Here is a 23,948-nt window from a genome sequence, read left to right as displayed (position 1 = left end):
TTTTTTTTGAGATGGAGTCTCACTCTGTCACCTAGGCTTGAGTGCAGTGGCGCGATCTCGGCTCACTACAAGCTCCGCCTCCCAGGTTCACGCCATTCCCCTGCCTCAGCCTCCCGAGCAGCTGGGACTACAGGCGCCTGCCACCACGCGTAACTGAATTTTTGTATTTTTAGTAGAGACGGGGTTTCACCGTGTTAGCCAGGATGGTCTCAATCTCCTGACCTCATGATCCGCCTGCCTCAGCCTCCCAAAGTGCTGGGATTACAGGTGTGAGCCACCGCGCCCAGTCCAGAACATTCTCAATAAAAGGCAGCTATTATTATTAAACTTGTGTGTTCTCAGGTCTTCTTCATATTGTATGATCCATAATCCCTAATTCACTTTTTATATTGAAATATAAGTTTTACATAACGAATTAGCTTTTAAGCTAATGGTGGGTACTGTGTGTCTGCTTGTGTTGTGGTCTCAACAAAGCTCTGTCCAGAGTTAGCATTAAATAAATACCACTGACAGTTCACTACAGCTAAGTTACTCACTACAGATTCTAAGGTTGTAAACTAATTTTATTCAGACTATCATGAGGACCAAATGCAGCATTATGCATTGCTAACAAACATCTGTAGATTAACAACTGCATCAAGACTCCATATAAATGTCACATAAAGAAAATTTCCTTTAAATACTTTTTAGAATTTCCAAAGATTTTACTCTGAAGAATATGCAACCAACTGTACTATACATTAAGAGATGTATAAGCTGCTAAAGAGAGAACAAGCCAGACAACTGTGGGCTGAACAGTTTTTTACGTCTCCTGTTCATTTACTACTGTTCATCTCTGTTTTCTCCATTTCTAAATTGAAGACAATATTGCCTTCTCCATGTTGTAGAAAAATATAATTAAAAACCAGTTTTCAGTGCTCGCTTTGGCAGCACATATACTAAAACTGGAACGATATAGAGATCAGCAAGGACTCTGAGCAAGAGTAACAGGCAAATTTGTGAACCATTCCATATTTGAAAAAAAACAAAAAACCAGTTTTCAGGTTGGATGCAGTGGCTCATGCCTGTTAATCCCAACACTTTGAGAGGCCAAGGCAGGCAGATCACTTGAGTCTAGGAGTTTGAGACCCGCCTGAACAAAATGGTGAAACCCTGTCTCTACAAAAAATAAAATTAGCCAGGTGTGGTGGTGCATGACTGTGGTCCCAACTACTTAGAAGGCTAAGGAGGAAGGATCACTCAGACCCAGGAGGTCAAGGCTGCAGTGAGCTTTGACTGCACCACTGCACTCCGGCCCGAGTGACAGAGTGAAATCATGTCTCTAAAAAAAAAAAAACCCACAAAAACAAACAAACCCCACAAAACTAGCTTTCACTTAAAGGTGATGTACACATTAGGTAAACCTGATTACAGGCCTAACATGTCATCTATTTGTTAATTTATAGGGAGAAGGCAAATGACACCTTTTGGAAGGACATCACCTGTAAATACAGTTATCAAAAAGTACCCAAAAAGCTTGCACATATTCAAAGGCAGTCTGGTAAAGCTAGAAGCAAAAACCAAATTAACTTTAGTGGTATGTCCTTTTCTCTCCAATGCAAAAGCTCTAAATTGCCCAAAGAAGCCACAGCAGAATGTTATTTATCTTTAAATATCATAACTGTATTCATTTTCAGAGATGAAAGCCTGAATTTTCTCAACCTTTCTGAAACTGTTTACAACACAGAAACCTCTTTAAGGATTTGACAGTTATTTCAACTAGGAATTGCTGCTTCATAAAACACTGTCATATTTTGTTTCATTGCAAATTGCAAAAAATTGCAAATAAGTCTCCACCCATAGTTGGACTATAGGTAAACTCTCTGTAAATACAGTTCCAAAGGTCACTTCAATGATAAGTTACTGCAGTCTGTTCAGCCAATGATTCTGCTCTTCCAAAAAAAATCCTATGGTACTTACTTTAAGGCCTTGGAGAAGAGGGTGTCTGGTAGCCTCGTGAGTGCATTATGCTGAAGATCCAACACCTCGAGGGGGATGTGCTCTACCAGTGTTGGGAGGTTTTGCACATGATTGTGTCCTAGCATCAGTTTTCTAAGACTCAAGCTACTCAGAATTCTAGGGGGGAAACATACAAACAAACAAATAAAAAACTTAGTTAACTCATTCTTTCTGAGGCTGTCCTGGCCCATTTAACTGAACTCAGTTAACTTACAGAAACATATTCTCCTAGACCGTATACTCACTGACAAGTGCCTGAGCCAAGAAAGCAGCTCTGACCATATGTTTACCTACCACCCACCAGGAAGTCATTAAGGTCATTCTGAGAAAAGGTGAATTAATAAAGGCAAACAGCACAGAGGAGATCTAAACTAAAAAGGCAAATTTTAGAATAAATCAATTTAGATTTTAAGTCTAAGCAGCACCAAAAATTCAGTATATTAATATTAACATATCTTGTGAATAAATTCATAACATTTCACTACAATAAAAACTACTATTTATTGAGTGCTTAAAACGTGCTAAGCCACTTAACAATGAAGTTCATTAAAATGAAGTTCATTCAGAAAGGTTTGGTAACTTTGATTTGCCTAAGATTTCACACTGCATAGTAAATAGTAAAGTCTGGACTTGAATTAAGTTTTGACTCCAAAGATTATGTCCATATTTACTATGTTAAATGCCTGTAGTTTAATTTTAAAGACTCCATAGGTAATAACCATATATTTTATACCTCAGTGCTTTTGAATATATCATTCCCTGCTCCCTTCACCAAGCGCCACTCTCCTTCTCCCACCACTTAGAAAAAAATCCCATCATCTGGTAAGGGTCAATTCAAATGCCATCTTCTCCATGAAACATTCCCTAATTATTCAAATTTATTCTGATTTTCTCCATTTAATTTATACAGTGTAGCGATTAAGAGTGAAGGCTCTGCAGTAAAAGTGACTACATCCAAGGCCAGGTGTGGCGGCTCATGCCTGTAATCCCAGCACTTTGGGAGGCTGAGATGGGCCCATCGCTTGAGCCCAGGAGTTTGAGACCAGTGTGGCCAACATGGCAAAGCCCTGTCTCGACTAAAAATACAAAAATTACCTGGGTGTGGTGGTGTGCACACATAGTCCCAGCTATTGGGAGGGAGGCGCTGAGGCCAGAGAATCACCTGAGCCCAGCAGGTTGATGCTGCAGTGAGCAGTGATTGTGCCACTGCACTCCAGCCTGGGTGACAGAATGAGACCCTGTCTCCGTCCCCTACCCCTGCCTCCCAAAAAGAAAGACTACCTTCAAATGCCAGCTCCCACCACTTCCTGGTTAAGTGCAACCTTCAACAAGTTACCTAACTGCTCTAAGCTTTACTTTCCTCATTTCTAAGATGAAGATAAGAGTACCTATTAAATATATAATAAGGTTTTTAAAGGATTAGGTAAGATCATAAAAGTGATGTTCTCACAACATTGCTCAGCTTATAATAGCTCATCCTAAAAAAATTAACTATTGTTACTATCATGTCACCAACCTATGGCAGCAACTCTTAGTATATTTATTTCATCACAGTTATCCATATGTTACACTATCTTCTCATTAAGTTCCCTGCAAGCCAAGCCCATGCTTTAGCCTTTACTATGTTCCTTACAGCACATCACACTGCCTCATGCTCAACAGGTACTCAACACTCACTGAATAAAAGGCAACCCAAATCTAGAAAAAAAATTAAATACACACACACGTAAATGTTAGTACATACATACGTATATACGTAATATATGCATTCAGGCACACATACCTTATGGGAACCTCTGTGAGAAGATTATAGCTCACATCTAATACTTCTATCTTCTTCGCTTCACAGGCCCAGTCAGGGACACACTCTAGCAGGTTTCTGCAGAAAATAAGTAATTAAATGGCAACATTTAAGATGACAAGTGGAACTCATTTCACTAGACTGTAATGTATCCATTAATCAGCCTGTGAGCCCTTGAGGGCATGGACACTGTCTCCAAGGCATCCCTTGGTACATTACCTGGAATATAGTAGGTGCTCAATGAATGCTGTTGACTTAGAAGGGAGAGGAGAGACAAGTACTTGAAAATGTATAATACTGGATCAATCATGCTGTATGCTCAAAGAAGATAAAAAGGCTTTCTGCAATAAAAAAGCACACTTGTGATGGGATGGGATGAGGCGAAAGATAAGGAATTATAATTAACAAACCTTCAAAGATGACTTAAGACTTCCACAGGTAATGACTGGGTAAGAAAAGAAGCAAATTCCAGGGAAAATGAACGGAACGAATAAAAGTGAGACAGTAAAGGCAACAGATAACTACTGGGGGAAAAGTTTCAAATCATTTAGAACGTGAGCTCAAATAATCAGTAGAGCACTATGCAGATATTCAGTAAAGAGAATTTTTTTTCAGATGTGACAGCTTCTCTAGGCCTCAAGATATCTATGGGTTTATCGAGTGATAAAATAAGGCAGAATGAAGTAGCACTACGTAAGAGAAACACACATACATATTGCTATACCTTAGTGAAGGAAACCCTTTACCTAAAATGGATCAAAACAAGCTCTCTAAGAAATATGTGGGTTAGAATACGAAGGTGTTATACAATAGCCTGAGGTGAGGAGCACATTACAAGCACTGGGTGGCAACATGAGCTAGAGCACAGAGGCAAGAGAAGAAACACATGATGTGTATGGGGAATAACACGCAGCTTGGTGATGCTGGAGCACCCGGAGGAGAGGGCCTGGGCTGGAGATGTGAGTGTAGCTGAAATAACTGGAGTAAATGAGGTCATGTCCAATGGAGTATAGCGGACCAAGGACAGAATCCTGGGGATAATCAACCTTTAAAGGGCTAGCTGAGGAAGAAGGGTACGCAAAAGAAACATGGTCAAAGTGGCATGAAAAAAATCAGACTGTATTAGCTAGTCAAGGAAAAAGCATGTTTGGAGAAAAGAGATCAAGATTAACTGTGTCAATACAGAAAAGTTCCAATAAGAGCAGAACTAAACTGAATTGTTAGAGGGATAAGCAGATGGGGACTGAAGAAACTAAGCAAACAAATGCACACAATTCTTGAGAAATTTGGACAAAAGGGGGAAGAAAGGAACTAAGACAATAGCTGGGGGGTTGTGAGGTAAAGGGAACTTTGTTATGACAGAAGAGATAAAGTGTGTGTACAGAGTAAGAAAAAAGAGGCTGAAAACACACACACACACACACACACACACACACACACACACACACGAGAGGAAGGGAAGGGGAAGGAGAGGGAGGAGGACAATGAGTACGAACAGAGCAAGGTCCAGGACAGTGGGAGTGGAGGGGTCACAGGCACAGACAGCTAGACTGGCCATGAACAGGGGAGAGAAGCTGAGAATGAAATGCATCTATATAAATTCAAGCAAGGTGGGTGTTCAGAAGCTGAGGGAAACCACCCACAATGGTCTCTATTTTCCCAATCAAGTGGGAAGCTAAGTTTCAGTATGGAGGAGACTGGGGAGTGGGACACTGAGGGAGGTAGATGCTGAGGACACTGGAAGGAGCTGGCAAGAGAAAGAACCAATAAGCTCCAGATAAGGTTGGAAATTTTGAGTTTGCAGTGGTGTCTACTTGCATGTGATTTTCTTTGGCAACGATCAAGCTCAATGGAAAAGGTAAAATTTTAGTACTGATCCATGCTGGGGTTTTGCTGGGAAGATAAGCAGAAAGAAATGGAGTCTAAAACATTAGCTCAAAATGATAATGATAAAGTAATGAAATCAACAAAAAGAAACCTGGTTACAACAGCTAGTATTTCTTGGGGTGACTACACATCAGGTACTATCCCATGCATTCTGCATCTATCACCTCACCGAGTCTTCACAACAGCCCTGACCACATAGGACCCTTCCTACTGCCCCTTTGATCTGCTCTGGGCATCCTGTACTCACAGCACTTAGGATGCTGCCCTGTCACTGCTTGTTTGATTGTTCATCTTGCCACTAGACTGCAAAACTCAACCACTGAACCCAGAATGCCCAACAGTTGTTAAAAATGAATAAAAGAAAAACAAATCTCATTTATGTTTGTTTCTGGCCACTGAGAGGAGTAATAAAATCCTGAATATAATTAATATCCCTTCAAAAATAAGACCAATATGAGTTATAGGAGTACAAAATAAATAAATAGTATTTTAAAAACCCACTATCTGGCCAGGTGCAGTGGCTCACGCCTGTAATCCCAGCACTTTGGGAGGCCGAGGCGGGCGGATCACGAGGTCAGGAGATCAAGACCATCCTGGCTAACATGGTGAAACCCCGTCTCTACTAAAAATAGAAAAAATTAGCAGGGTGTGGTGGTGGGCGCCTGCAGTCCCAGCTACTTGGGAGGCTGAGGCAGGAGTATGGCGTGAACCAGGGAGGCGAAGCTTGCAGTGAGCCGAGATCACGCCACTGCACTCCAGCCTGGGCAACAGAGTGAGACTCCGTCTCAAAAAACCAAAACCAAAACCAAAAACAAACAAAAATCCATTATCTAAAAATCAAGAATTATCTAAGTCCAACTGACAAAACAGGAATCAGTGCCATGAAGATAACAGGTCTTCTTTGTTTGCATCTCATTCTACATCTACAGTCTTTAAGAAAGAGTAATTCATAGACACCTTACTATTTCAAGAGAATCCTTCCTTTATACAGTAAGGCTATTAAACTTATTGATCCACTCATCCTTTCTCCTTTTTCCAGGTTATCCAAATATTTCAAAATACTTAAGACTTCTTGTACATCAAAACTGCCAAAGAATCCACATGTATCTCTTAAATGGTAAGACACAAGTACCACCCTCATCAGCGACACTCACCGGGAGAGATCCAAGGAAGTGAGCAGGCTGGGTACTGGATAGACGTTCACTGCTGTCAGCCCTAATCCATAAACAAACAGGTGTTAGTGACATCCTCTAAAAAAGAAAGTAACTGAGAGCTGACAAGGGAAAAGTAGCTTAGTGAAATCACCAGAAAGAAAACTGATGTCTTCTACTAAAATGAGTTAAAGACAAAAACTACTGAAAACTCACTTTGACTAACTGTTTGATCCCAATTTGTCTTGAAAAACAAACGTAACAGCTAATTGAAGAATCCTATGTACTGCACTGCCTTTATACAAGGTTAAGCAGTAGTTAAACGTTAACAGGAAATATTTTAACTTTTAATTGAAGTATAGCATAAATACAGAAAAGTGCAACAATTCAGTAAATTTTCACAAACTGAGCACACTAATGGAACCAACACCCGCATCAAGAAACAGAACATTATCAGTTCCCCAGGAACTGCCCCATGTTTCCCCTTCCAGTCACTGCCCCTCAAGGGTAACATCATCCTGACCAAGTACCAAATTACTTTTGCCTGTCTACATAAATATATGCAAGCAGTAGGTATAATTACTTCTATCTACATAAATATATGCACACAGTATGTATAATTTACTTCTCTGGCTTCATTCACTCCACAGTATGTTTACAGGATTTGTTTATACAGTTGCATATGATTATAGTTCATTCATTCTCATACCTGTATAAAATTATTTTATGTGAATATACCACAATTTATTTGCCCATTTTAGAGTTGATGGATATGTAAGTCTTTTCCAGTTTGCAGTTACTATGAATAGTACTTCTATGAACATATTTGTCCACGTCTTTTGTGAACTAATAAAAGTCCTTATTTTGAGCATAAGCCTAGAAGAGGTACTGCTAGGTAGAGGGTATGTTTCTGTTCACCTTAGGAGATACTGCTGAACAGTATTCCAAAGCGGTTATACCAATTTACACTCCAACAGCTGCCCCTGGGATTTTTAGTCCATTCTAGTCATTCTGGTAGGTGTGTAGTGGTGCCACACAGGGGTTTCAATTTGCGTATCCCTGATGACTAGTCAAGTTCAGTGCTTTCCCTATATTAACTGATCACATTTAGATAATTTCTTTCTGTAAAGCAGAGTTCTTGACTTTGAGGCATCAAAACTGCAAGTTTTAATGTATTTAAGTATTTAAATACTATTAAAATACTTAATTTATTTGTCAATACTTAAATATTTACAAAGAGTAAATATTTAGGACTGCATGCCTGTTGATGAGGTCTTTTCCAGTAAGGCCAGGAATTCAGACTCTTTTTTTTCTTTTTTTGAGACGGAAACTCACTCTGTTGCCTGGGCTAGAGTGCAGTGGCTGGATCTCAGCTCACTGCAAGCTCCACCTCCCAGGTTTACGCTGCCTCAGCCTCCGGAGTAGCTGGGACTACAGGCGACCGCCTAGTTTTTTGTATTTTTTTAGTAGAGACGGGGTTTCACCATGTTAGCCAGGATGGTCTCGATCTCCTGACCTCGTGATCTGCCCGTCTCAGCCTCCCAAAGTGCTGGGATTACAGGCTTGAGCCACCGCGCCCGGCCTGGAATTCAGACTCTTTAGACACATTAAGGATAGGGATGGGCCTGATAACAAAAATCTCCACGGCTAGGACTTACTACAACGTCAGGCATCTATAAACAGCGTAAGTCAACACTCACCAGTTTTAACACTCTTCTGACCAAGCAATTAATCTAAGCTATAATTTGAAGCTTCTATAACATAATAAAAGGCAATGCAAATAGAAGTCCTCAACTTTTATCTGTATAATCTAGTTTACAGATACAGAAAAATAAAGAGAATGAAATAATGAACCCTCTTTCACCTATCATATAGCTTTTAACAAATCTACATTCTGCTTTATATGCTGTAGACCTTTTTTTTTTTTCTTTTTTGAGACTGAGCTTTGCTCTTGTTGCCCAGGCTGGAGTGCAGTGGTGCAATCTTGGCTCACTGCAACCTCCACCTCCCAGGTTCAAGCAGTTCTCCTGCCTTAGCCTCCCGAGTAGCTGGTATTACAGGCACGCGCCACCACGCCTGGCTAATCTTTTCTATTTTTAGTAGAGACAGGGTTTCACCATGTTAGCCAGGCTGGTCTCGAACTCCTGATCTCAGGTGATCCGTCCACCTCAGCCTCCCAAAGTGTTGGGATTACAGGCGTGAGCCACCGTGCCCAGCCCAGACTTTTTTTTTTTTTAAATAATTAAAATACCACACATACCAAGAGGTAAACATCATCCTGAATATGGTTTTCATCACTCTTATGTATTCTTTCATACTAATGGCATACTTATAGCTAAGAAAACAGTATTTCTGTGTTTTAAATTTTGATATAACTATCACAATATACATTTAATTATGCACTTTTCCTTGCTCAAAAAAAAGTTTGCAATTTATCCATATTACCATACAAAGCTTTAGTACATTCATTTCCATTGCTGTGCAATATTCTATTGCATAAATGTATCACTACTGATTTACCCATTTTCCTATTAAAAATCCTACTTTTAGGCCAGGTGCAATGGCTCACGCCTGTAATCCCAACCCTTTGGGAGGCTGAGGTGGGCAGCTAACTGGAGGTTAAGAGTTCAAGAACAGCATGGCCAATATGGTGAAACCGTGTCTCTACTAAAAATATGAGAATTAGATGGGCATGGTGGCACACTCCTGTAATCCCAGCTACTCAGGAGGCTAATAGAAGAGAATCACGTGAAACTGGGCGGCAGAGGTTGCAGTGAGCCAAGATCAGGCAACTGCACTCCAGCCTGGGCAACAGAGCTAGACTCCATCTCAAAATTCTACTTTTTCGTGCTCACAAAAAGTGATAAACAATCTGGTATATATCTCCTTTGCACATGTGAGTGTCTCTGGGATATATCCCAAGCAGGGAACTTCTAGAATACGGTATGTGTGTGTCTCGACATCTCTAACACTGTCACGTTGCTTTCTGGGGTGGTTTTACCAGTCACCTCTCACTGGCAGTGTGTGAGTGCTCAGGAAGATGCTTCTCCTCACCTCCGGAAACACTCAGAATTACCTTTTTTTTAAAAAATTTGATGAGTATAAAACGTTATTTAAATTTGCACTTTTTCTGACAGTAAAATTTAACCTATTTTCCTTTCCTTCCTTAAACACATATTGAAAGTAAAGAATAGTAAAGAACTTTCCATAAAAAGAATGGCCTCAACAAATATGAGGACCTTTTCATTGAAAAATATTCTTAGGGCAAATCACTATTGAAATCAGGGGCTTCTCATTCTAGCACTGAGGCTACACAAGCTTTTAAATCACGAATTGGCAAACTTGTTCTGTAAAAGGCTGAACAGTAAACATTTTAGGCTTTATGGACCATATGACAGTCTCTCTTACTACTATTCAATTCTGCCGCTGTAGCACAAGAGCAAGAATGTATAAATAATATGCAAACAAACCACTGTGGCTGCATTCCAGTAAAACTTCATTTAGAAACATAGAAACTTGAATTTCATAGTAATTTTCACATGTCACAAAATTATTCTTCTTTCTTTTTTTGAGATGGGGTCTCACAAGTCTCACCCAGTTCTCTAATGAGAACATACATGGCATGATCTCAGCTCACTGTAACCTCTGCCTTCCAGGTTCAAGTGATCCTCCCACTCCAGCCTCCCGAGTAGCTAGGAGCATAGGTGTGCCACCATGCTGGCTAATTTTTGTATTTTTTGCAGAGATGGGGTTTCGCCATGTTGCCCAGGCTAATCTCAAACTCATGAGTTCAGGTGATCAGCCCACCTCGGCCTCTCAAAGTGCTGGGATTACAGGCGTGAGCCACCATGCTCAGTCACAAAATTCTCCTTTTGACTTTTTTTTTAACCCAGCCATTAGAAAAATGTAAAAACCATTCCTTATGGGCCATACAAAAAGAGGTGGCAGGCCAGATGCAGTCCTGGGGTATAGTTTGCCAACCCGTTTTAGACCATTATTGATGTTCTGTTTTGAACATGTTTGCCCACCTCCCCACCACCACTACTCTGTGGAATGCCTCTTATTATGCTCAATTAGTAAAGCTCAAAGTAACCTGCCATGTCTTTTTATGCACACTGCAACCACTTAAGTATTGACAGCAAAGTGAAAAGATAAAGTTTTGCCTCAATGAGCCACAAACCCTATCCTGCAGAGTGGCTGAGGAACACCATAGATGCCACTGTTCTTAGAAAGCACTGACAACAGCTGAAAGAGAAAAAACAAAAGGCTGGATAGAAAACTCACTGTTGGAACTGGCATAGAGGGTCCGAAGGGAGAAGCCACTGAGTGTTAGCTCCCTCAGCTGGTTCCGCTCACAATGCAGCTGTTCCAAGCTGCATAAGGAGCTAAGATCCAAGTCAGTCAGTCGGTTGTCCCGCAGATCCACGTGGGTGATGTGTTTATTTCCCTCCAGATTTTCAATAACCATGGTTTTCAAATGGTTCATCCTTAATATGCAGAAATAAGAAAATAATCAGAAACAAGAGTCTATTAAACGTGCTTACCAGAATAAAAAATAGGACAGGCATGATCCCTTTCTCCGTTTCCTTTTCTTTTTGTTTTGAGACGGAGTTTCGCTGTGTTGCCCAGGCTGGAGTGCGATGGCGTGATCTTGGTTCACTGCAACCTCCGCCTCCCGGGTTCAAGTGATTCTCCTGCCTCAGCCACCCAAGTTGCTGGGATTAGAGGCACCCCCACCATGCCCAGCTAATTTTTTGTATTTTTAGTAGGGACTGGGTTTTACCATGTTGGCCAGGCTTGAACTCCTAACCTCAGATGATCTGCCCACCTCGGCCTCCCAAAATGCTGGGATTACAGGTGTGAGCCACCGTGCCCGGCTCCCTTTCTCTGTTTCCTAAACAATTTAAGAATTTCACTACTTGCCTCATTTTGCAAGATACTATATAAATAACTACAGTTGATGAATAACTCAAGGTACAGCTAAGTCAGACAATCCAGATTGGCAAATACATATACAAACTAATAAAGAGAAGGAAAAAAGAGGCCATATCCTGAACAAGTTAAACACTTATATCCAAACACCTAATAAGGTCAGGTGGGCACTAAGTAGGACAAAGGAACAGGAAGATGAACACAACCTTTTGAGTGAGAGAGTAGCAAAACAGTCACAACAGTACCATGTCCAGAGTATAAGAATAGAACCATACTTCCTCCTATTGCTATGCCTGCTCTATCTCTAGTGCTAAGGTTCACATAAAATTAATTAACAGACAAGGAAATAATCTGTGTATGTATATATACATATACACACACACATATATATACACACACATACATATATCGAAGAGTTCAAAGGTAAATTATACAAAATGACCTCTGGGTTCTTTTCTGTACAAGTATATGATTTAATTTATGCAGGTCTGTTCTCACTTTCCTGTATTTCTATAAATCTCTCAAGTCTCCAGTGTGGTTAAAAAAACAAAAACAAAAACTCTGTTACTGTCTTTACAAGGTACATCAATGGTTTACTGTAAATTACAGAACACCCAATAGGTGTCTTTTTACCAGCTTCAATTAGGAAAAGGTTATGACTAGAAAATAAAACCCTCATAAAAGGTTCTTAGTAATGAAACTTTTAACATTTTAATTGTAATACAATGGATATCAAGAAGAAACCTAATGACTCAACAGAAAAATGTCATTTATGGAAATCTACAAACTACTAATATACATATAAAAAGATGTTCAACCTCACTGCTCTGTAAATAAATGTTGATTAAAACAATGAAATACTTGTTTCAATCTACTAGACTGATGATAAAGAAAAAGAAATGCTAAAATCCAACACTGACAAAGATATGAGAAAATGGGAATTCTCCTACAATGTTGGAGGGGTTGGGCACAGTGGCTTACACCTGTAATCCCAACACTTTAGGAGGCCAAGGCAGGAGGATTACTTGAGCCAGGGAGTTCAAGACCAGCTTGGGCAACACAGTGAGACTCCATCTCTACAAAAAATTTAAAAAATAAAAAATATACATTGATGGGAAGGTGAGCAAAAACAACCTCTGTCAAAGGCAATTTGATAGTCTCTATCACATGGTACAACTACATGATCCTGAATCTCTCTGCTACTAAATGATAACTAAAGTCTTACTATACCTTTGAAAATACACATTTCTATACTGTTCAAAACACCTAATGTTATGGGCCAGGCGTGGCAGCTCACACCTGTAATCCCAGCACTTTGGGAGGCTGAGGTGGGTGGACTGCTTGAGTCCAGGAATTTGAGACCAGCCTGCACAACATGGTGAAACCTTGTCTCTACTAAAAATAGAAAAAAAATTAGCCAGGCCTAGTGGTGCGCACCTGAAGTCCCAACTACTTGGGAGGCTGAGGTGGGAGAATCACCTGAGAACAGGAGGTCAAGACTGCAGTGGGCTGAGATCGTGCCACTGTATTCTAGCCTGAGTGACAAAGTGAGACCTTGTCTCAAAACAACGACAACAAAATTTTAAAAACCCTAATGTCTTAAACAAATCTTCATAAAGAGAAGACATAAAGGTCCAACAGAGTCAATTTAAAGGAAGCTACGGTAAAGAATAACCTTACCTTAAATCCACATGCTTGATATGGTTCATCCTATTCAGCACCCCTAAGTTCAGGACTTCCAGGCAATTTCCTGCCATAACCACTTTATCTAACATAGTGAGTTTCTCATAAACCTCAGGAATTTGACTAAAGTTGTTGAACGAAATTCCCAAGGAGGAAAGCTGTTGTAGATTTCCCAGTTCTTCAGGTAAAGTAGTCAGAAAGTTGCCATCAAGACAGAGGGTTTGAAGACTATAGGAAGAAAACAAAACAAGTCTACTTTATGGAAGGTTTCACTGGAATGCATAGAATCAGAGTTAGGGATTCTGATTTATGTCACTAATTATCAATCCAAAAATAGTAGTGTCCTAACTCTCCATCTATACAGACTTAATAGATGACTTACACATAACTTACACAAATGGTCACCCCAACATTAAAAGAGTTAAGACCTCTGCTGTTGAAGCTGAGGGATCAGTCCCTGCTACAGGCAGGTAGATCTATGATGTCAAAAACTGCTGCTGACTAGAATCCTAGTAAGTACATGATTTATTTCACTGCAAGAGCTCACAGTACTACCTTCATTCCAAACCCCAGGCAAGTTCCTTATCCTGCAAGGGAAAAGATGAATCTAGTAAAAGTTACTTACTTTAGCAGATTGCCAATTTGACTTGGTAGGTCACGAAATCCATTACAGGAAAGGTTGAGCTCAGTCAGGGTAGAGATCTCACATAATAATATAGGAAACAACCCAAGTTTATTATGGGACAAGTTCAGGCCCTTCAGCTGAGAAAATCTAAAGAGCAAAGGCAAAAATGGATACTGCATTTCAATACATCTATTACTATATCTTTACGAGGGACATCAATGGCCTTTGGGAATCCATTTTAAATGTCTATAATAGAATTTATTCCAAAAATACTTATTGAGCACTCGCTACACATCAAACAGAGTGGGGACAGAGGACACCAAGATGACTAATGCACAGTCCATGTGATGAAGGAAACCAGGTCTGGCATTACAGGAGCTCTCTTTTCTCTTTAAAAAGGTAGACAATCTTGAAGAACAGCTCATGCTGGTATAATTCTTTTGTATTTCATCATACTTGATATGCTTGAAATTTTTCATTAAATTTCTACATGTAATACACAAAAGCCTTGCAAGAATTAATCAACTCATAGAGCAACAGCTAACAAATATGTAGATCAAATCCCATTTTTAATAAGCAACTTCTTTTTTCATACTGAAATTATGTTGGCTCAAATGTCACATAAAATGAATAAACCAGTTAGAGCTTGAAAATAATGAATGTGACAGCATTTTACCATTATGTGACCTGATACACAAAATAGTAACTTTTAGTGCTTCTATTTTGTTCATGGAAGTAGAAGTATCTATATTGTCTTACCCAGAGATGGCATTGTTATAAAATGGATTTCTTGGGTTTCTTCTTGATATCCATTGTATTATAATTAAGACGTGAAAGGTTTCATTAGTAAGAACTTTTTATGAGAGACTCTGGTAATTCCACTAGGGAGTAGGATGTTTTGTTATTATACAAGTGCAAGATGGTAAGGCTGAGATGTTCTCCATGATGATGATCAAGCACTTGCTTCTACATATGAATCACCTGCTTCTAGATACCTCACTCTAATGCTTCTCTTTTTCAAATTTTCAACTTGTGATTTTCAGATGACCTAACCGTGACTGCTGATTATTCCTTTGGCTTGGTGCTTTAAATTCAGAATTTATGATCCAGCCCTCAAACTGGACTTCTTCTTTTTCATAGCAACTCACAAAGAAATGCTAGAAACCAACTTCCTTAAAATTACTGCTTGTTTTCATTTTTACAAGCCAATATTATTAAAATAACTACCTCATTACTAAGTAGAGGCTTACACTTGAAAAACTTTCGCCGGGCGCGGTGGCTCAAGCCTGTGATCCCAGGACTTTGGGAGGCCGAGACGGGCGAATCACGAGGTCAGGAGATCGAGACCATCCTGGCTAACACGGTGAAACCCCGTCTCTACTGAAAAATACAAAAACTAGCCGGGCGAGGTGGCGGGCGCCTGTAGTCCCAGCTACTCGGGAGGCTGAGGCAGGAGAATGGCGTGAACCCGGGAGGTGGAGCTTGCAGTGAGCTGAGATCCGGCCACTGCACTCCAGCCTGGACGACAGAGCCAGACTCCGTCTCAAAAAAAAAAAAAAAAAAAAGAAAAACTTTCTAAAACAATTATCAGATGAGATAACAAAACACAATATTTTCTGGACATTACTCTAGAATTATTAGCTATTAAGGAAGGATGTAAAATATGTAATTTTAATGTATATTATCTTTTTAGTCACCATCTAATTTAAATCACTTTGAATGCTTTAATTTCCTATTTCTACCTTCTCCTCCAGAAGCCCAGACAATTACTTACAACACATATTTATTCACTGCGTCCATTTTTAAGTGGAGGAGTGAGGTGGGATGAGTGGAGGGTGGGAATGGGGTATATATTTTAATAAAGGAGATGGAATAACAAGTAGGCCATAGTACTGTAGGGCTAAAATGGTTCCCGTATTAGAAGAGAGAAGCATCACAGCTGACTAAAGGCTTAAGAGTTGGCAGTGGAAGGTACAAAGGGAAGATACAGCTTTATCTCTCAGAGTGAAATTCTCATAATTAGGCCTATCTCCTTTACGTTATTTAAATTTTATACTTCTAATTCAAAAATTTCCCATATACGAAATCTCTTGATGTAACTTGGAGGCAGATCACGCATCAGTGTCAATGATTTACATGAAAAGATCACCCAGATCAACAGAAGCTCACAGAACATTTACATCAATCTTCTGTTTTATGGGGGGAAAGGGCAGGTAGGAGAACTCCGTGAATAAAAATTTTTACTTCCTCTTCAAAAGGGAGGGGAAATTTTAGAATATACATCCAATGGTAGCAGGTAGAAGTCATAAGATACTGATTATGAGTTGGTTTTAACAGGTCTGGAAACCCATTCTCCACATACTTGTAGAGTGTGTCGAGGCCTCCGGGTCTTTCTAACTGCATGAAGTTGTGTCGCAAGTTGAGGTAGGTAATATCTTGACTATAGAAGAGATGCTCAGGAACCTCCTCGAGGCTGTAACACGAGAGATCCACGGTACTGATTCGCTGAGACACCACCTGAAAAACGTCAAAGAGAAGAGCTTTCTGAGCTAGTACTGGATGTCTATCACCCAGCAAAGAATGGAATGGCATTTACACAAAAAGACACTAATTAAAAAGACAGGAAAAAATAAAAAGGCAATAAGATCCAATTATTCATTTATAAATACCAGTTAATTTTTACTTTTTCCTAAAACCATAAGCTACTTGAAAAACAAGGGTACAAGTTAAAAAGTCTCCATAAGTACAAGGTAAAAAAAGAAAAACACATATCATTAAAGATGGAAAGTTAACACTTCATGCAGGAAGTAATCTTCTTGTTTGTTTGTTTGTTTTTTTGAGACACGAGTCTTGCTCTGTCAGCCAGGCTGGAGTGCAGTGGCATGACCTCGGCTTACTGCATCCTCCATCTCCTGGGCTCAAGCAATTCTCCTGCCTCAGCCTCCCAAGTAGCGGTGATTACAGGCATGTGCCACCAGGCCAGGCTAATTTTTTTATTTTTAGTAGAGACGGTTTCACCATGTTGGCCAGGCTGGTCTCGAACTCCTGACCTCAGTTAATCCACCCACTTCGGCCTCCCAAGGTGCTGGGATTATAGGCCTGATTCACAGCGCTCGGCCACAAGGAGTTATCTTAAAATGATTCGAAATAACTGGACAAAACTTTAAGAGGCAGTGTGATATGAAAAGACATGGCCTTTTGTAGCCACACTAGCTCTGCTACTTATCAGCAGTTTCTTCAACTGCTTTGAGGATAAAAGTAAATAACCAAGCACACAGCACACTGCTAAACACGCAAAAGACACTAAAAAAAATTAACTTCTCTTTAAAAGGGCAGAAGAATAGAATAGCTACTTAAAACTGGGACCAGTTTTATTCAGAGCAGATTTTATAGCCAACACAATATAACTATAAAATAATAAAATCAAAACAAGCTTCATAGTTCTATAACAGTATGCTAATATAACATGGGTTATAAAAATTGATCTAAAAAAAGAAACAATATATCACTAGAAAAGTCATTCATGGCTGGGCGTGGTGGCTCACACCATAATCCCAACACTTTGGGAGGCCAAGGTGGGCAGATCATGTGAGGTCAGGAGTTCGAGACCAGCCTGGTCAACATGGTGAAACTCTGCCTCTACTAAAAATACAAAGATTAGCTGAGTGTGATGGCACACACCTGTAATTCCAGCTACTCCAGAGGCTGAGGCAGGAGACCTGCTTGAACGCGGGAAACAAAGGTTGCAGTGAGCCAAGACTGCACCACTGTATTCCAGCCTGGGTGACAGTAAGACTCCATCTCCAAAAAAAAAGGAGAAGTCATTCATGTTTTGATGGTATGTCCTTATACTATAACAATCTCTTATACAAAATCCTGCAAAGACAGCTAGAAGAAAAAGAGAATTTGGAATTCACAATACACTTTATTGCTCTTTAAAGGCTAAAGAGCAGAAATGATGTTGAAGTTGAAAGACTAATTATCCTTGGCATATAGGAATAATGGTTTGTGACGGCATTAGAGGTCACTGTCCCATCATCAATAACTGCACATTTGAAGTGGTTCACCAAGGCTGTTCTGAACATATGCAGACCGAGAAGCACTGGGACACAAGTTATGGAATGCATCCATCTATCACTGACTACTACGGTCGAGGGAAGGTCATTTAAATCTCATTGTATCTCAATTCCTTCAAGGGTCAAATCTCTTTGTGTCTTAATTCCTTCTAAGGCCCTACCTCCCAGAGATAGTAGAGAGGAAAATGCACCTGCAAACATTTTTGACAGCATTTTATACTATGCATATATAAATAAGTTAAAGATCTGTTGGAATTCCATTATTTTACTCACTAGATACTCAGGAAAGGCCTAGAAAGGAAATTAAAAATTATAATTTGCTATCATTACAATTTGCCATCTTGGGAATAAGTTCAGTTTCTTTTTTTTGAAACGGACTTTTGCTCTTGTTTCCCAGGCTGGAGTGCAATGGCACAATCCTGGCTGACTGCAACCTCCACCTCCTGGGTTCAAGCGATTCTCCTGCCTCAGCCTCCCGAGTAGCTGGAATTACAGGTATGCACCACCACGCCCGGCTAATTTTGTATTTTTAGTAGAGATGGGATTTCTCCATGTTGGTCAGGCTGGTCTCGAACTCCCGAACTCAGGTGATCCGCCTGCCTCAGCCTCCCAAAGTGCTGGGATTACATGCATGAGCCACTGCACCTGGCCATCAGTTTCAAAATACATTTCTCTTGGGGTACTCTATTTTTTTTTTTTTTTTTTTTGAGATGGAGTCTTGCTCTGTCACAGGCTAGAATGCTGTGGCGCGACATCGGCTCACTGCAACCTCCGCCTCCCAGGTTCAAGCTATTCTCCTGCCTCAGCCTTCCGAGTAGCTGGGACTACAGGTGCGCGCCACCACGCCTGGCTAATTTTTTGTGTTTACTAAAACACAGGGTTTCACCATGTTGATCAGGCTGGTCTCGAACTCCTGACCTCAGGTGATCCGTCCGCCTCAGCCTCCCAAAGTGCTGGGATTACAGACATGAGCCACTGCGCCCGGCCTGGGGTTCTCTATTCTTATCTACACATCAGAACATCCTACCACTTTTCACCTTGGATGCTTGCCGTTGCCATCGCTGGTACTCAGTCAATGTCTCGAAGCTGACATGATAGGTCTGAGCTTGGGCTCCCGCTGAGCTGAAAGCAAGGGAGTACTGCCGTCGCTTCACTTCTTCTATCTGAAGAAGAGGAGGGGAGAAAACCAGAACCACTAAAAAAAAAAATCCTAGTCAAAAAGCAAAAAGCAATCACAAGACAAACAACTGAATATTTTTAAATAGAGTTACTTTTTATTTTTTCTCTCTCCCCACTTGTCCCCCTCCATCTGCCAATGGGTCACACATGAACACACCCAAGGAGTACACAATGATCCCAACACATTAGCTGTGCTTTTGCTCTATCACCAGCAGCTGGGTAGGACTTCTCGGCCTTAGGACTTGGTGGTCAGGAAGCAGGATACCAGTCCGCTACGTCCCCCTTACTGCATGGAACTCTTACCAAGTCCTCTTCAGTCCAATTCAAATCTCTTTTACTAGGCTTGAGAAAAGAGGCAAAAACCTCCCCCATTCCTATTTGGAGTGGTGGCAGGAATTCACAACACAAAAACAGCTCCTTAAAGAAATTATCGGCCAGGCGTGGTGGCTCACACCTGTAATCCCAGCACTTTGGAAGGCTGAGGCGGGGGGGATCACGAGGTCAGGAGTTCGAGAGCAGCCTGGTCAACACAGTGAAACCCGTTTCTACTAAAAATACAAAAACTTAGCCAGGTGTGGTTGCGGGCTCCTATAATACTAGCTACTCGGGAGGCTGAGGCAGGAGAATCGCTTGAACCCAGGAGGTGGAGGTTGCAGCAAGCCCAGAATGTGCCACTGCATACCAGCCTGGGCGACAGTGCGAGACTCCGTCTCAAAAAAAAAAGAAATTCTCCCCCAAATCCCAACAACTCAACCTATATAGCTTTGATGAGGAAGCAGTCTTTTTATAGTTATGGAACCACTTACATCTTTTTGTCTGGTATCTCACTTGTTATGTCATAGCTTGGCAAATCAGATGGAAACTTACATTACGTTTCTTTGCCAACTAAAGATTGAACCAAGCGGCAGAAACAAAATACTTCGAGAAAAGAGGATATTAAAAAGATTAATTAAAATTAAATACTTTTCACAATATTAAATTGTGATACAACATAACTATTTTTCATTAGTAACAAATCATTGCAACTGAATGAGTCTGTGTCAAAATAAAGAATATTATTGAAATGAATAGATACTGATTGTTTTAGCATAATCTTTTAAATATTTTGGAACGCTTGACACAGAAAAGTACAGAGAATCATATAATGTCAAACACTGAGAAAGATCTGTAAATCTCACTATAATTTGTCAACTTCCCTGAGTAATTATTTTAATCTCTGTATTACAGACGTTGATATTATATTTACATATGTATAACTTTGGAATTATTAAATATTCATGGTGAAATGTTCCTTTTATAATGAGTCTCTTTATCCCTACTAATGCTTTTTGCATTAAAGTCCTTTTGGCCCAGCTACTTGGGAGGCTGAAGCAGGAGAACTGCTTGAACCTGGGAGGCGGAGGTTGCAGTGAACCGAGATCGTGCCACTGCACTCCAGCCTGGGTGATACAGCGAGACTCTGTCTCAAACACACACACACAAAAGTCTTTCTGGGCATTAGCTTTATTGAGGTACAACCTAAAACAAAATTCACTGGTTTTCATTTTTTTGAGACAGGTCATGCTTCACCCAGGCTGGAGTACAATGGCGTGATCATAGCTCAATGCAGCCTCAAGTTTACAGGTTCAAGTGATCCTCCTGCCTTAGCTTCCGCAGTAGCTAGGTCTACAAGCGTCTGCCACCGTTCCTGGCTAATTTTTCATTTTTTGGTAGAGACAGAATCCCACTTATGTTGCCCAGGCTGGTCTTCAACTCCTGGACTCAAGTAATTCTCCTGCCTGAGCCTCCCAAAGTGCTAGGATTACAGGTGTCAGCCACTGTGCCACGCCTGGCCTTGATTTTTTTTTAATTCACTGATTATAAATAACCAATTTCATGAGTTTTTATAAATGAATAAATACAGTGTGCAACCCCATGGCCCCCAAACTTCCCTCTGTGTTCTTATACAGTCAGCCCCCTGCCCACCATGCCCTGGCAACCACTGATCTGTTTTCTAACACTACAATTTTTTGCCTTTTTCAGAATTTCATATAAATCAAATAATTCAATAAATAGACTTTTGTATCTGGCTTCTTTCACTCAGAATTATACTTTCAAGGTTTATCCTTGTTCCTGTATCAGCAGTTTTTTTTTTTTTTTTTTTTTTTTGCTTAGCAGTATTTCCTGGTATAGATATATCACAATTGTTTATCAATTCACAAGTCAATGAACATTTAAGTTGTTTCTAGTTTTTGGCCATTATAAAGGTGCTATGAACATTCATGTACAAGTCTTTGTAAGAACATATGTTCATTTACTTTGGATAAAAAACTAGAAATAGAATTGCAGGGTCATTTGAAAAGCATACGTTTAATTTTACAAAAAATGAATAAACTGTTTTCCAAAGTAACTTCATTCCTACCATGATGTATAAATGTTCCAGTTGCTCCGCATCTTTGCCAAACTTGTTATTCATCAGTCTTTTAATTTTAGTCATTCTAGTGGTGTGCAGTATCTCACTGTGATTTTTATTTGCATTTCCCTAATGACAAATGAGGTTGAAGATCCTTTCATGTGTTTGTTACCTGTGTATATCTGCTTGATGACGGGTCTCTCCAAATCTCTTGCCCAGTTTTTTACTGGGTTTGTCTTTTTGTTACTTAGTTGCAAAAGCTCCTTATATATTCTGAATACAAATCCTTTGTTGCACATAAACTTTCATATAAATGTTTCATATGCTATTAATAAAACCACACCAATTTTCTTTTGATTGCTATTTGACGAGTATATATTCTTTCATCATTTCACCTTCAACCTTCTAAGAGTAAGTTTTAATTATGTCTCTTATGAACAGCAAATAGTATTTAAAATAACATCTGACTATCACAATCATTGTGATTACTGATATATTCGGATTTATTACTGTCATTACAACTTGTGATAATTTAACATGCTATTTTTCTCAATTCTTCTTGCCTTATTTTAGTGTTACAAAGTTTTCCATATTCTCTTTTCCTCCTCTAATTTTAGTGGCTATTGTTAAATTTTTCTAATTTTTCTAATAAATTTTAAGATTATTTGATGCTTCTATCCTCTTATCCCAAGAGTGAATCACACTTCACTTAATAACACATTGCCACATCTAAACACTCATGTTTGTCTTCACTTCTAGAAAATTTTCAGCTATTATTGTTTCACATATATTACTTCTCTTTTTTCTTCCTCTCTCTTCTCTAGAACTCCTGTAAGATGTATACCAGAGCCCTCCTGAAAGGTTCTTTTATTATTTTTTTATCTGTGAAATTCTTCCGTACATCAGTTAATTACATTCAGCTACTAAACAGTGGCTTAAAAAAATAGAGGTGTCAGGCCAGGACTAGGCTAACGGCTCCATATGCCAGCAAGGACCCAGGCTGCTTCTTCCTCAAATGCCATAGTTGACATATGCTTGCCAACTCACAGTCATCGTATGACTGCTCCACCTCTGACACTGAGGGACTGGCAAAGGGTCAAGCCATCCCTTTATGACCTTTAAAGGTCAAGCTCTTTAAAAGTCTATCCATTTTAAAGAGCTTTTCCAAAAGTCCTTCCAGGAAACTTCTGTGTATATCTCAGTAGCTACAAGAGGGGTTGGAAGACTTAGTTTTTGATCCTAGGCATGCTGCTACCCTGAACAAAATTGTACTAGCAAACAGAATAGACAAAACTACTCTTCATCAATTCTTTGTTTGATCTAGAGTTTAATCACTTAAGTTTTAAATTTTAGTAACTGTATTTTTATTTCCAATATTCTACTTGGCTTTTTCATAGGCAGACGTTCTGATTTCTGAATTTGTTTTCCATTTTTGTTCTTCCATTCTCTCTTAGAAAATTCTAAACACACCTATTTTCAAGTTTTTTCAGGATGTTCATTTATTTTCATTTCAGTCTGAAGTGAGTTTATCTTCTGATGGTTGAGGTTGTGGAAATCCTCCCTAGTATTAAATTTCTCTGTGGGTTTCTTTTTTGTTTTTTTGTTTTTTTGATGTGTGTGAGAGGCAGTTTACGTTTCAGGTTCACTTGAATGGTAGGTTCATTTTCTCTCCTACCCTATCTGGTGCTTCATCTCCACCAATCCCCAACCTTGTCCTCATTCACTCATTCCCTCTCAAACAACTCTACTTACTTTCTTCACTTTGTTCTTCAGCCCCCAAGACCTCATACTGACAGTGGTAGGTTCTTGCCCCATGGTTGATACTGGAGTTACATTCATTCATTAAACTAGTGGGGATTTCATTCATTTTCCTGGTCACAGGCCATGTAACTGGATTCTCCCACCTCTTTAGGACCACAGCTAGAAATAAGCCTTGGTTCCAGTCAGTGCTTAATGGCAGTTTTTGTTTTAGCTTTCTTTCAGAAACAAAAAATACCAATCAGCCTGGCTTTACGCCATAAGCCTAACCCAGGACCCCCATTATGAACAGCAAACTATTAGACCTAAATACTTATAGGAGCCGAATTCCTGGGCTGCCACAATCTTTCAGACCCAGAGCCCAGAAGGCCCACAGACTCAGACCTTCAGATCATTTTACGTTTCTATTCTGTATTTCTAAGCTCAGTTAAGTCTTTTCATTCATTCATTCATTCATTCATTCATT

The 23,948-nt window shown here is 39.8% G+C and overlaps 1 protein-coding gene across 2 annotated transcripts in view; it reads right to left on the bottom strand.

Annotated features, from left to right (window-relative positions):
- Positions 1–23,948, bottom strand: part of PHLPP2 (PH domain and leucine rich repeat protein phosphatase 2) — a 95,166-nt gene that overhangs the window by 28,958 nt on the left and 42,260 nt on the right. For both annotated transcript variants that reach the window (XM_011976738.1, XM_011976739.1), the window contains 8 exons: positions 19,191–19,316; positions 16,440–16,594; positions 14,078–14,224; positions 13,450–13,680; positions 11,122–11,324; positions 6,841–6,901; positions 3,782–3,877; positions 1,960–2,115 (listed from right to left, as the gene is read on the bottom strand). In XM_011976738.1, the coding sequence (XP_011832128.1) occupies positions 1,960–2,115; positions 3,782–3,877; positions 6,841–6,901; positions 11,122–11,324; positions 13,450–13,680; positions 14,078–14,224; positions 16,440–16,594; positions 19,191–19,316 (1,175 nt within the window). The remainder of the gene's footprint in view (positions 1–1,959; positions 2,116–3,781; positions 3,878–6,840; positions 6,902–11,121; positions 11,325–13,449; positions 13,681–14,077; positions 14,225–16,439; positions 16,595–19,190; positions 19,317–23,948) is intronic.

This window comes from Mandrillus leucophaeus, unplaced genomic scaffold (genome assembly GCF_000951045.1).
Source record: "Mandrillus leucophaeus isolate KB7577 unplaced genomic scaffold, Mleu.le_1.0 Scaffold17, whole genome shotgun sequence".
NCBI lineage: Eukaryota > Metazoa > Chordata > Mammalia > Primates > Cercopithecidae > Mandrillus > Mandrillus leucophaeus.
The sequence above is the reverse complement of the archived record's forward strand: the minus strand, read 5'-3'. Positions and strand labels throughout refer to the sequence as shown.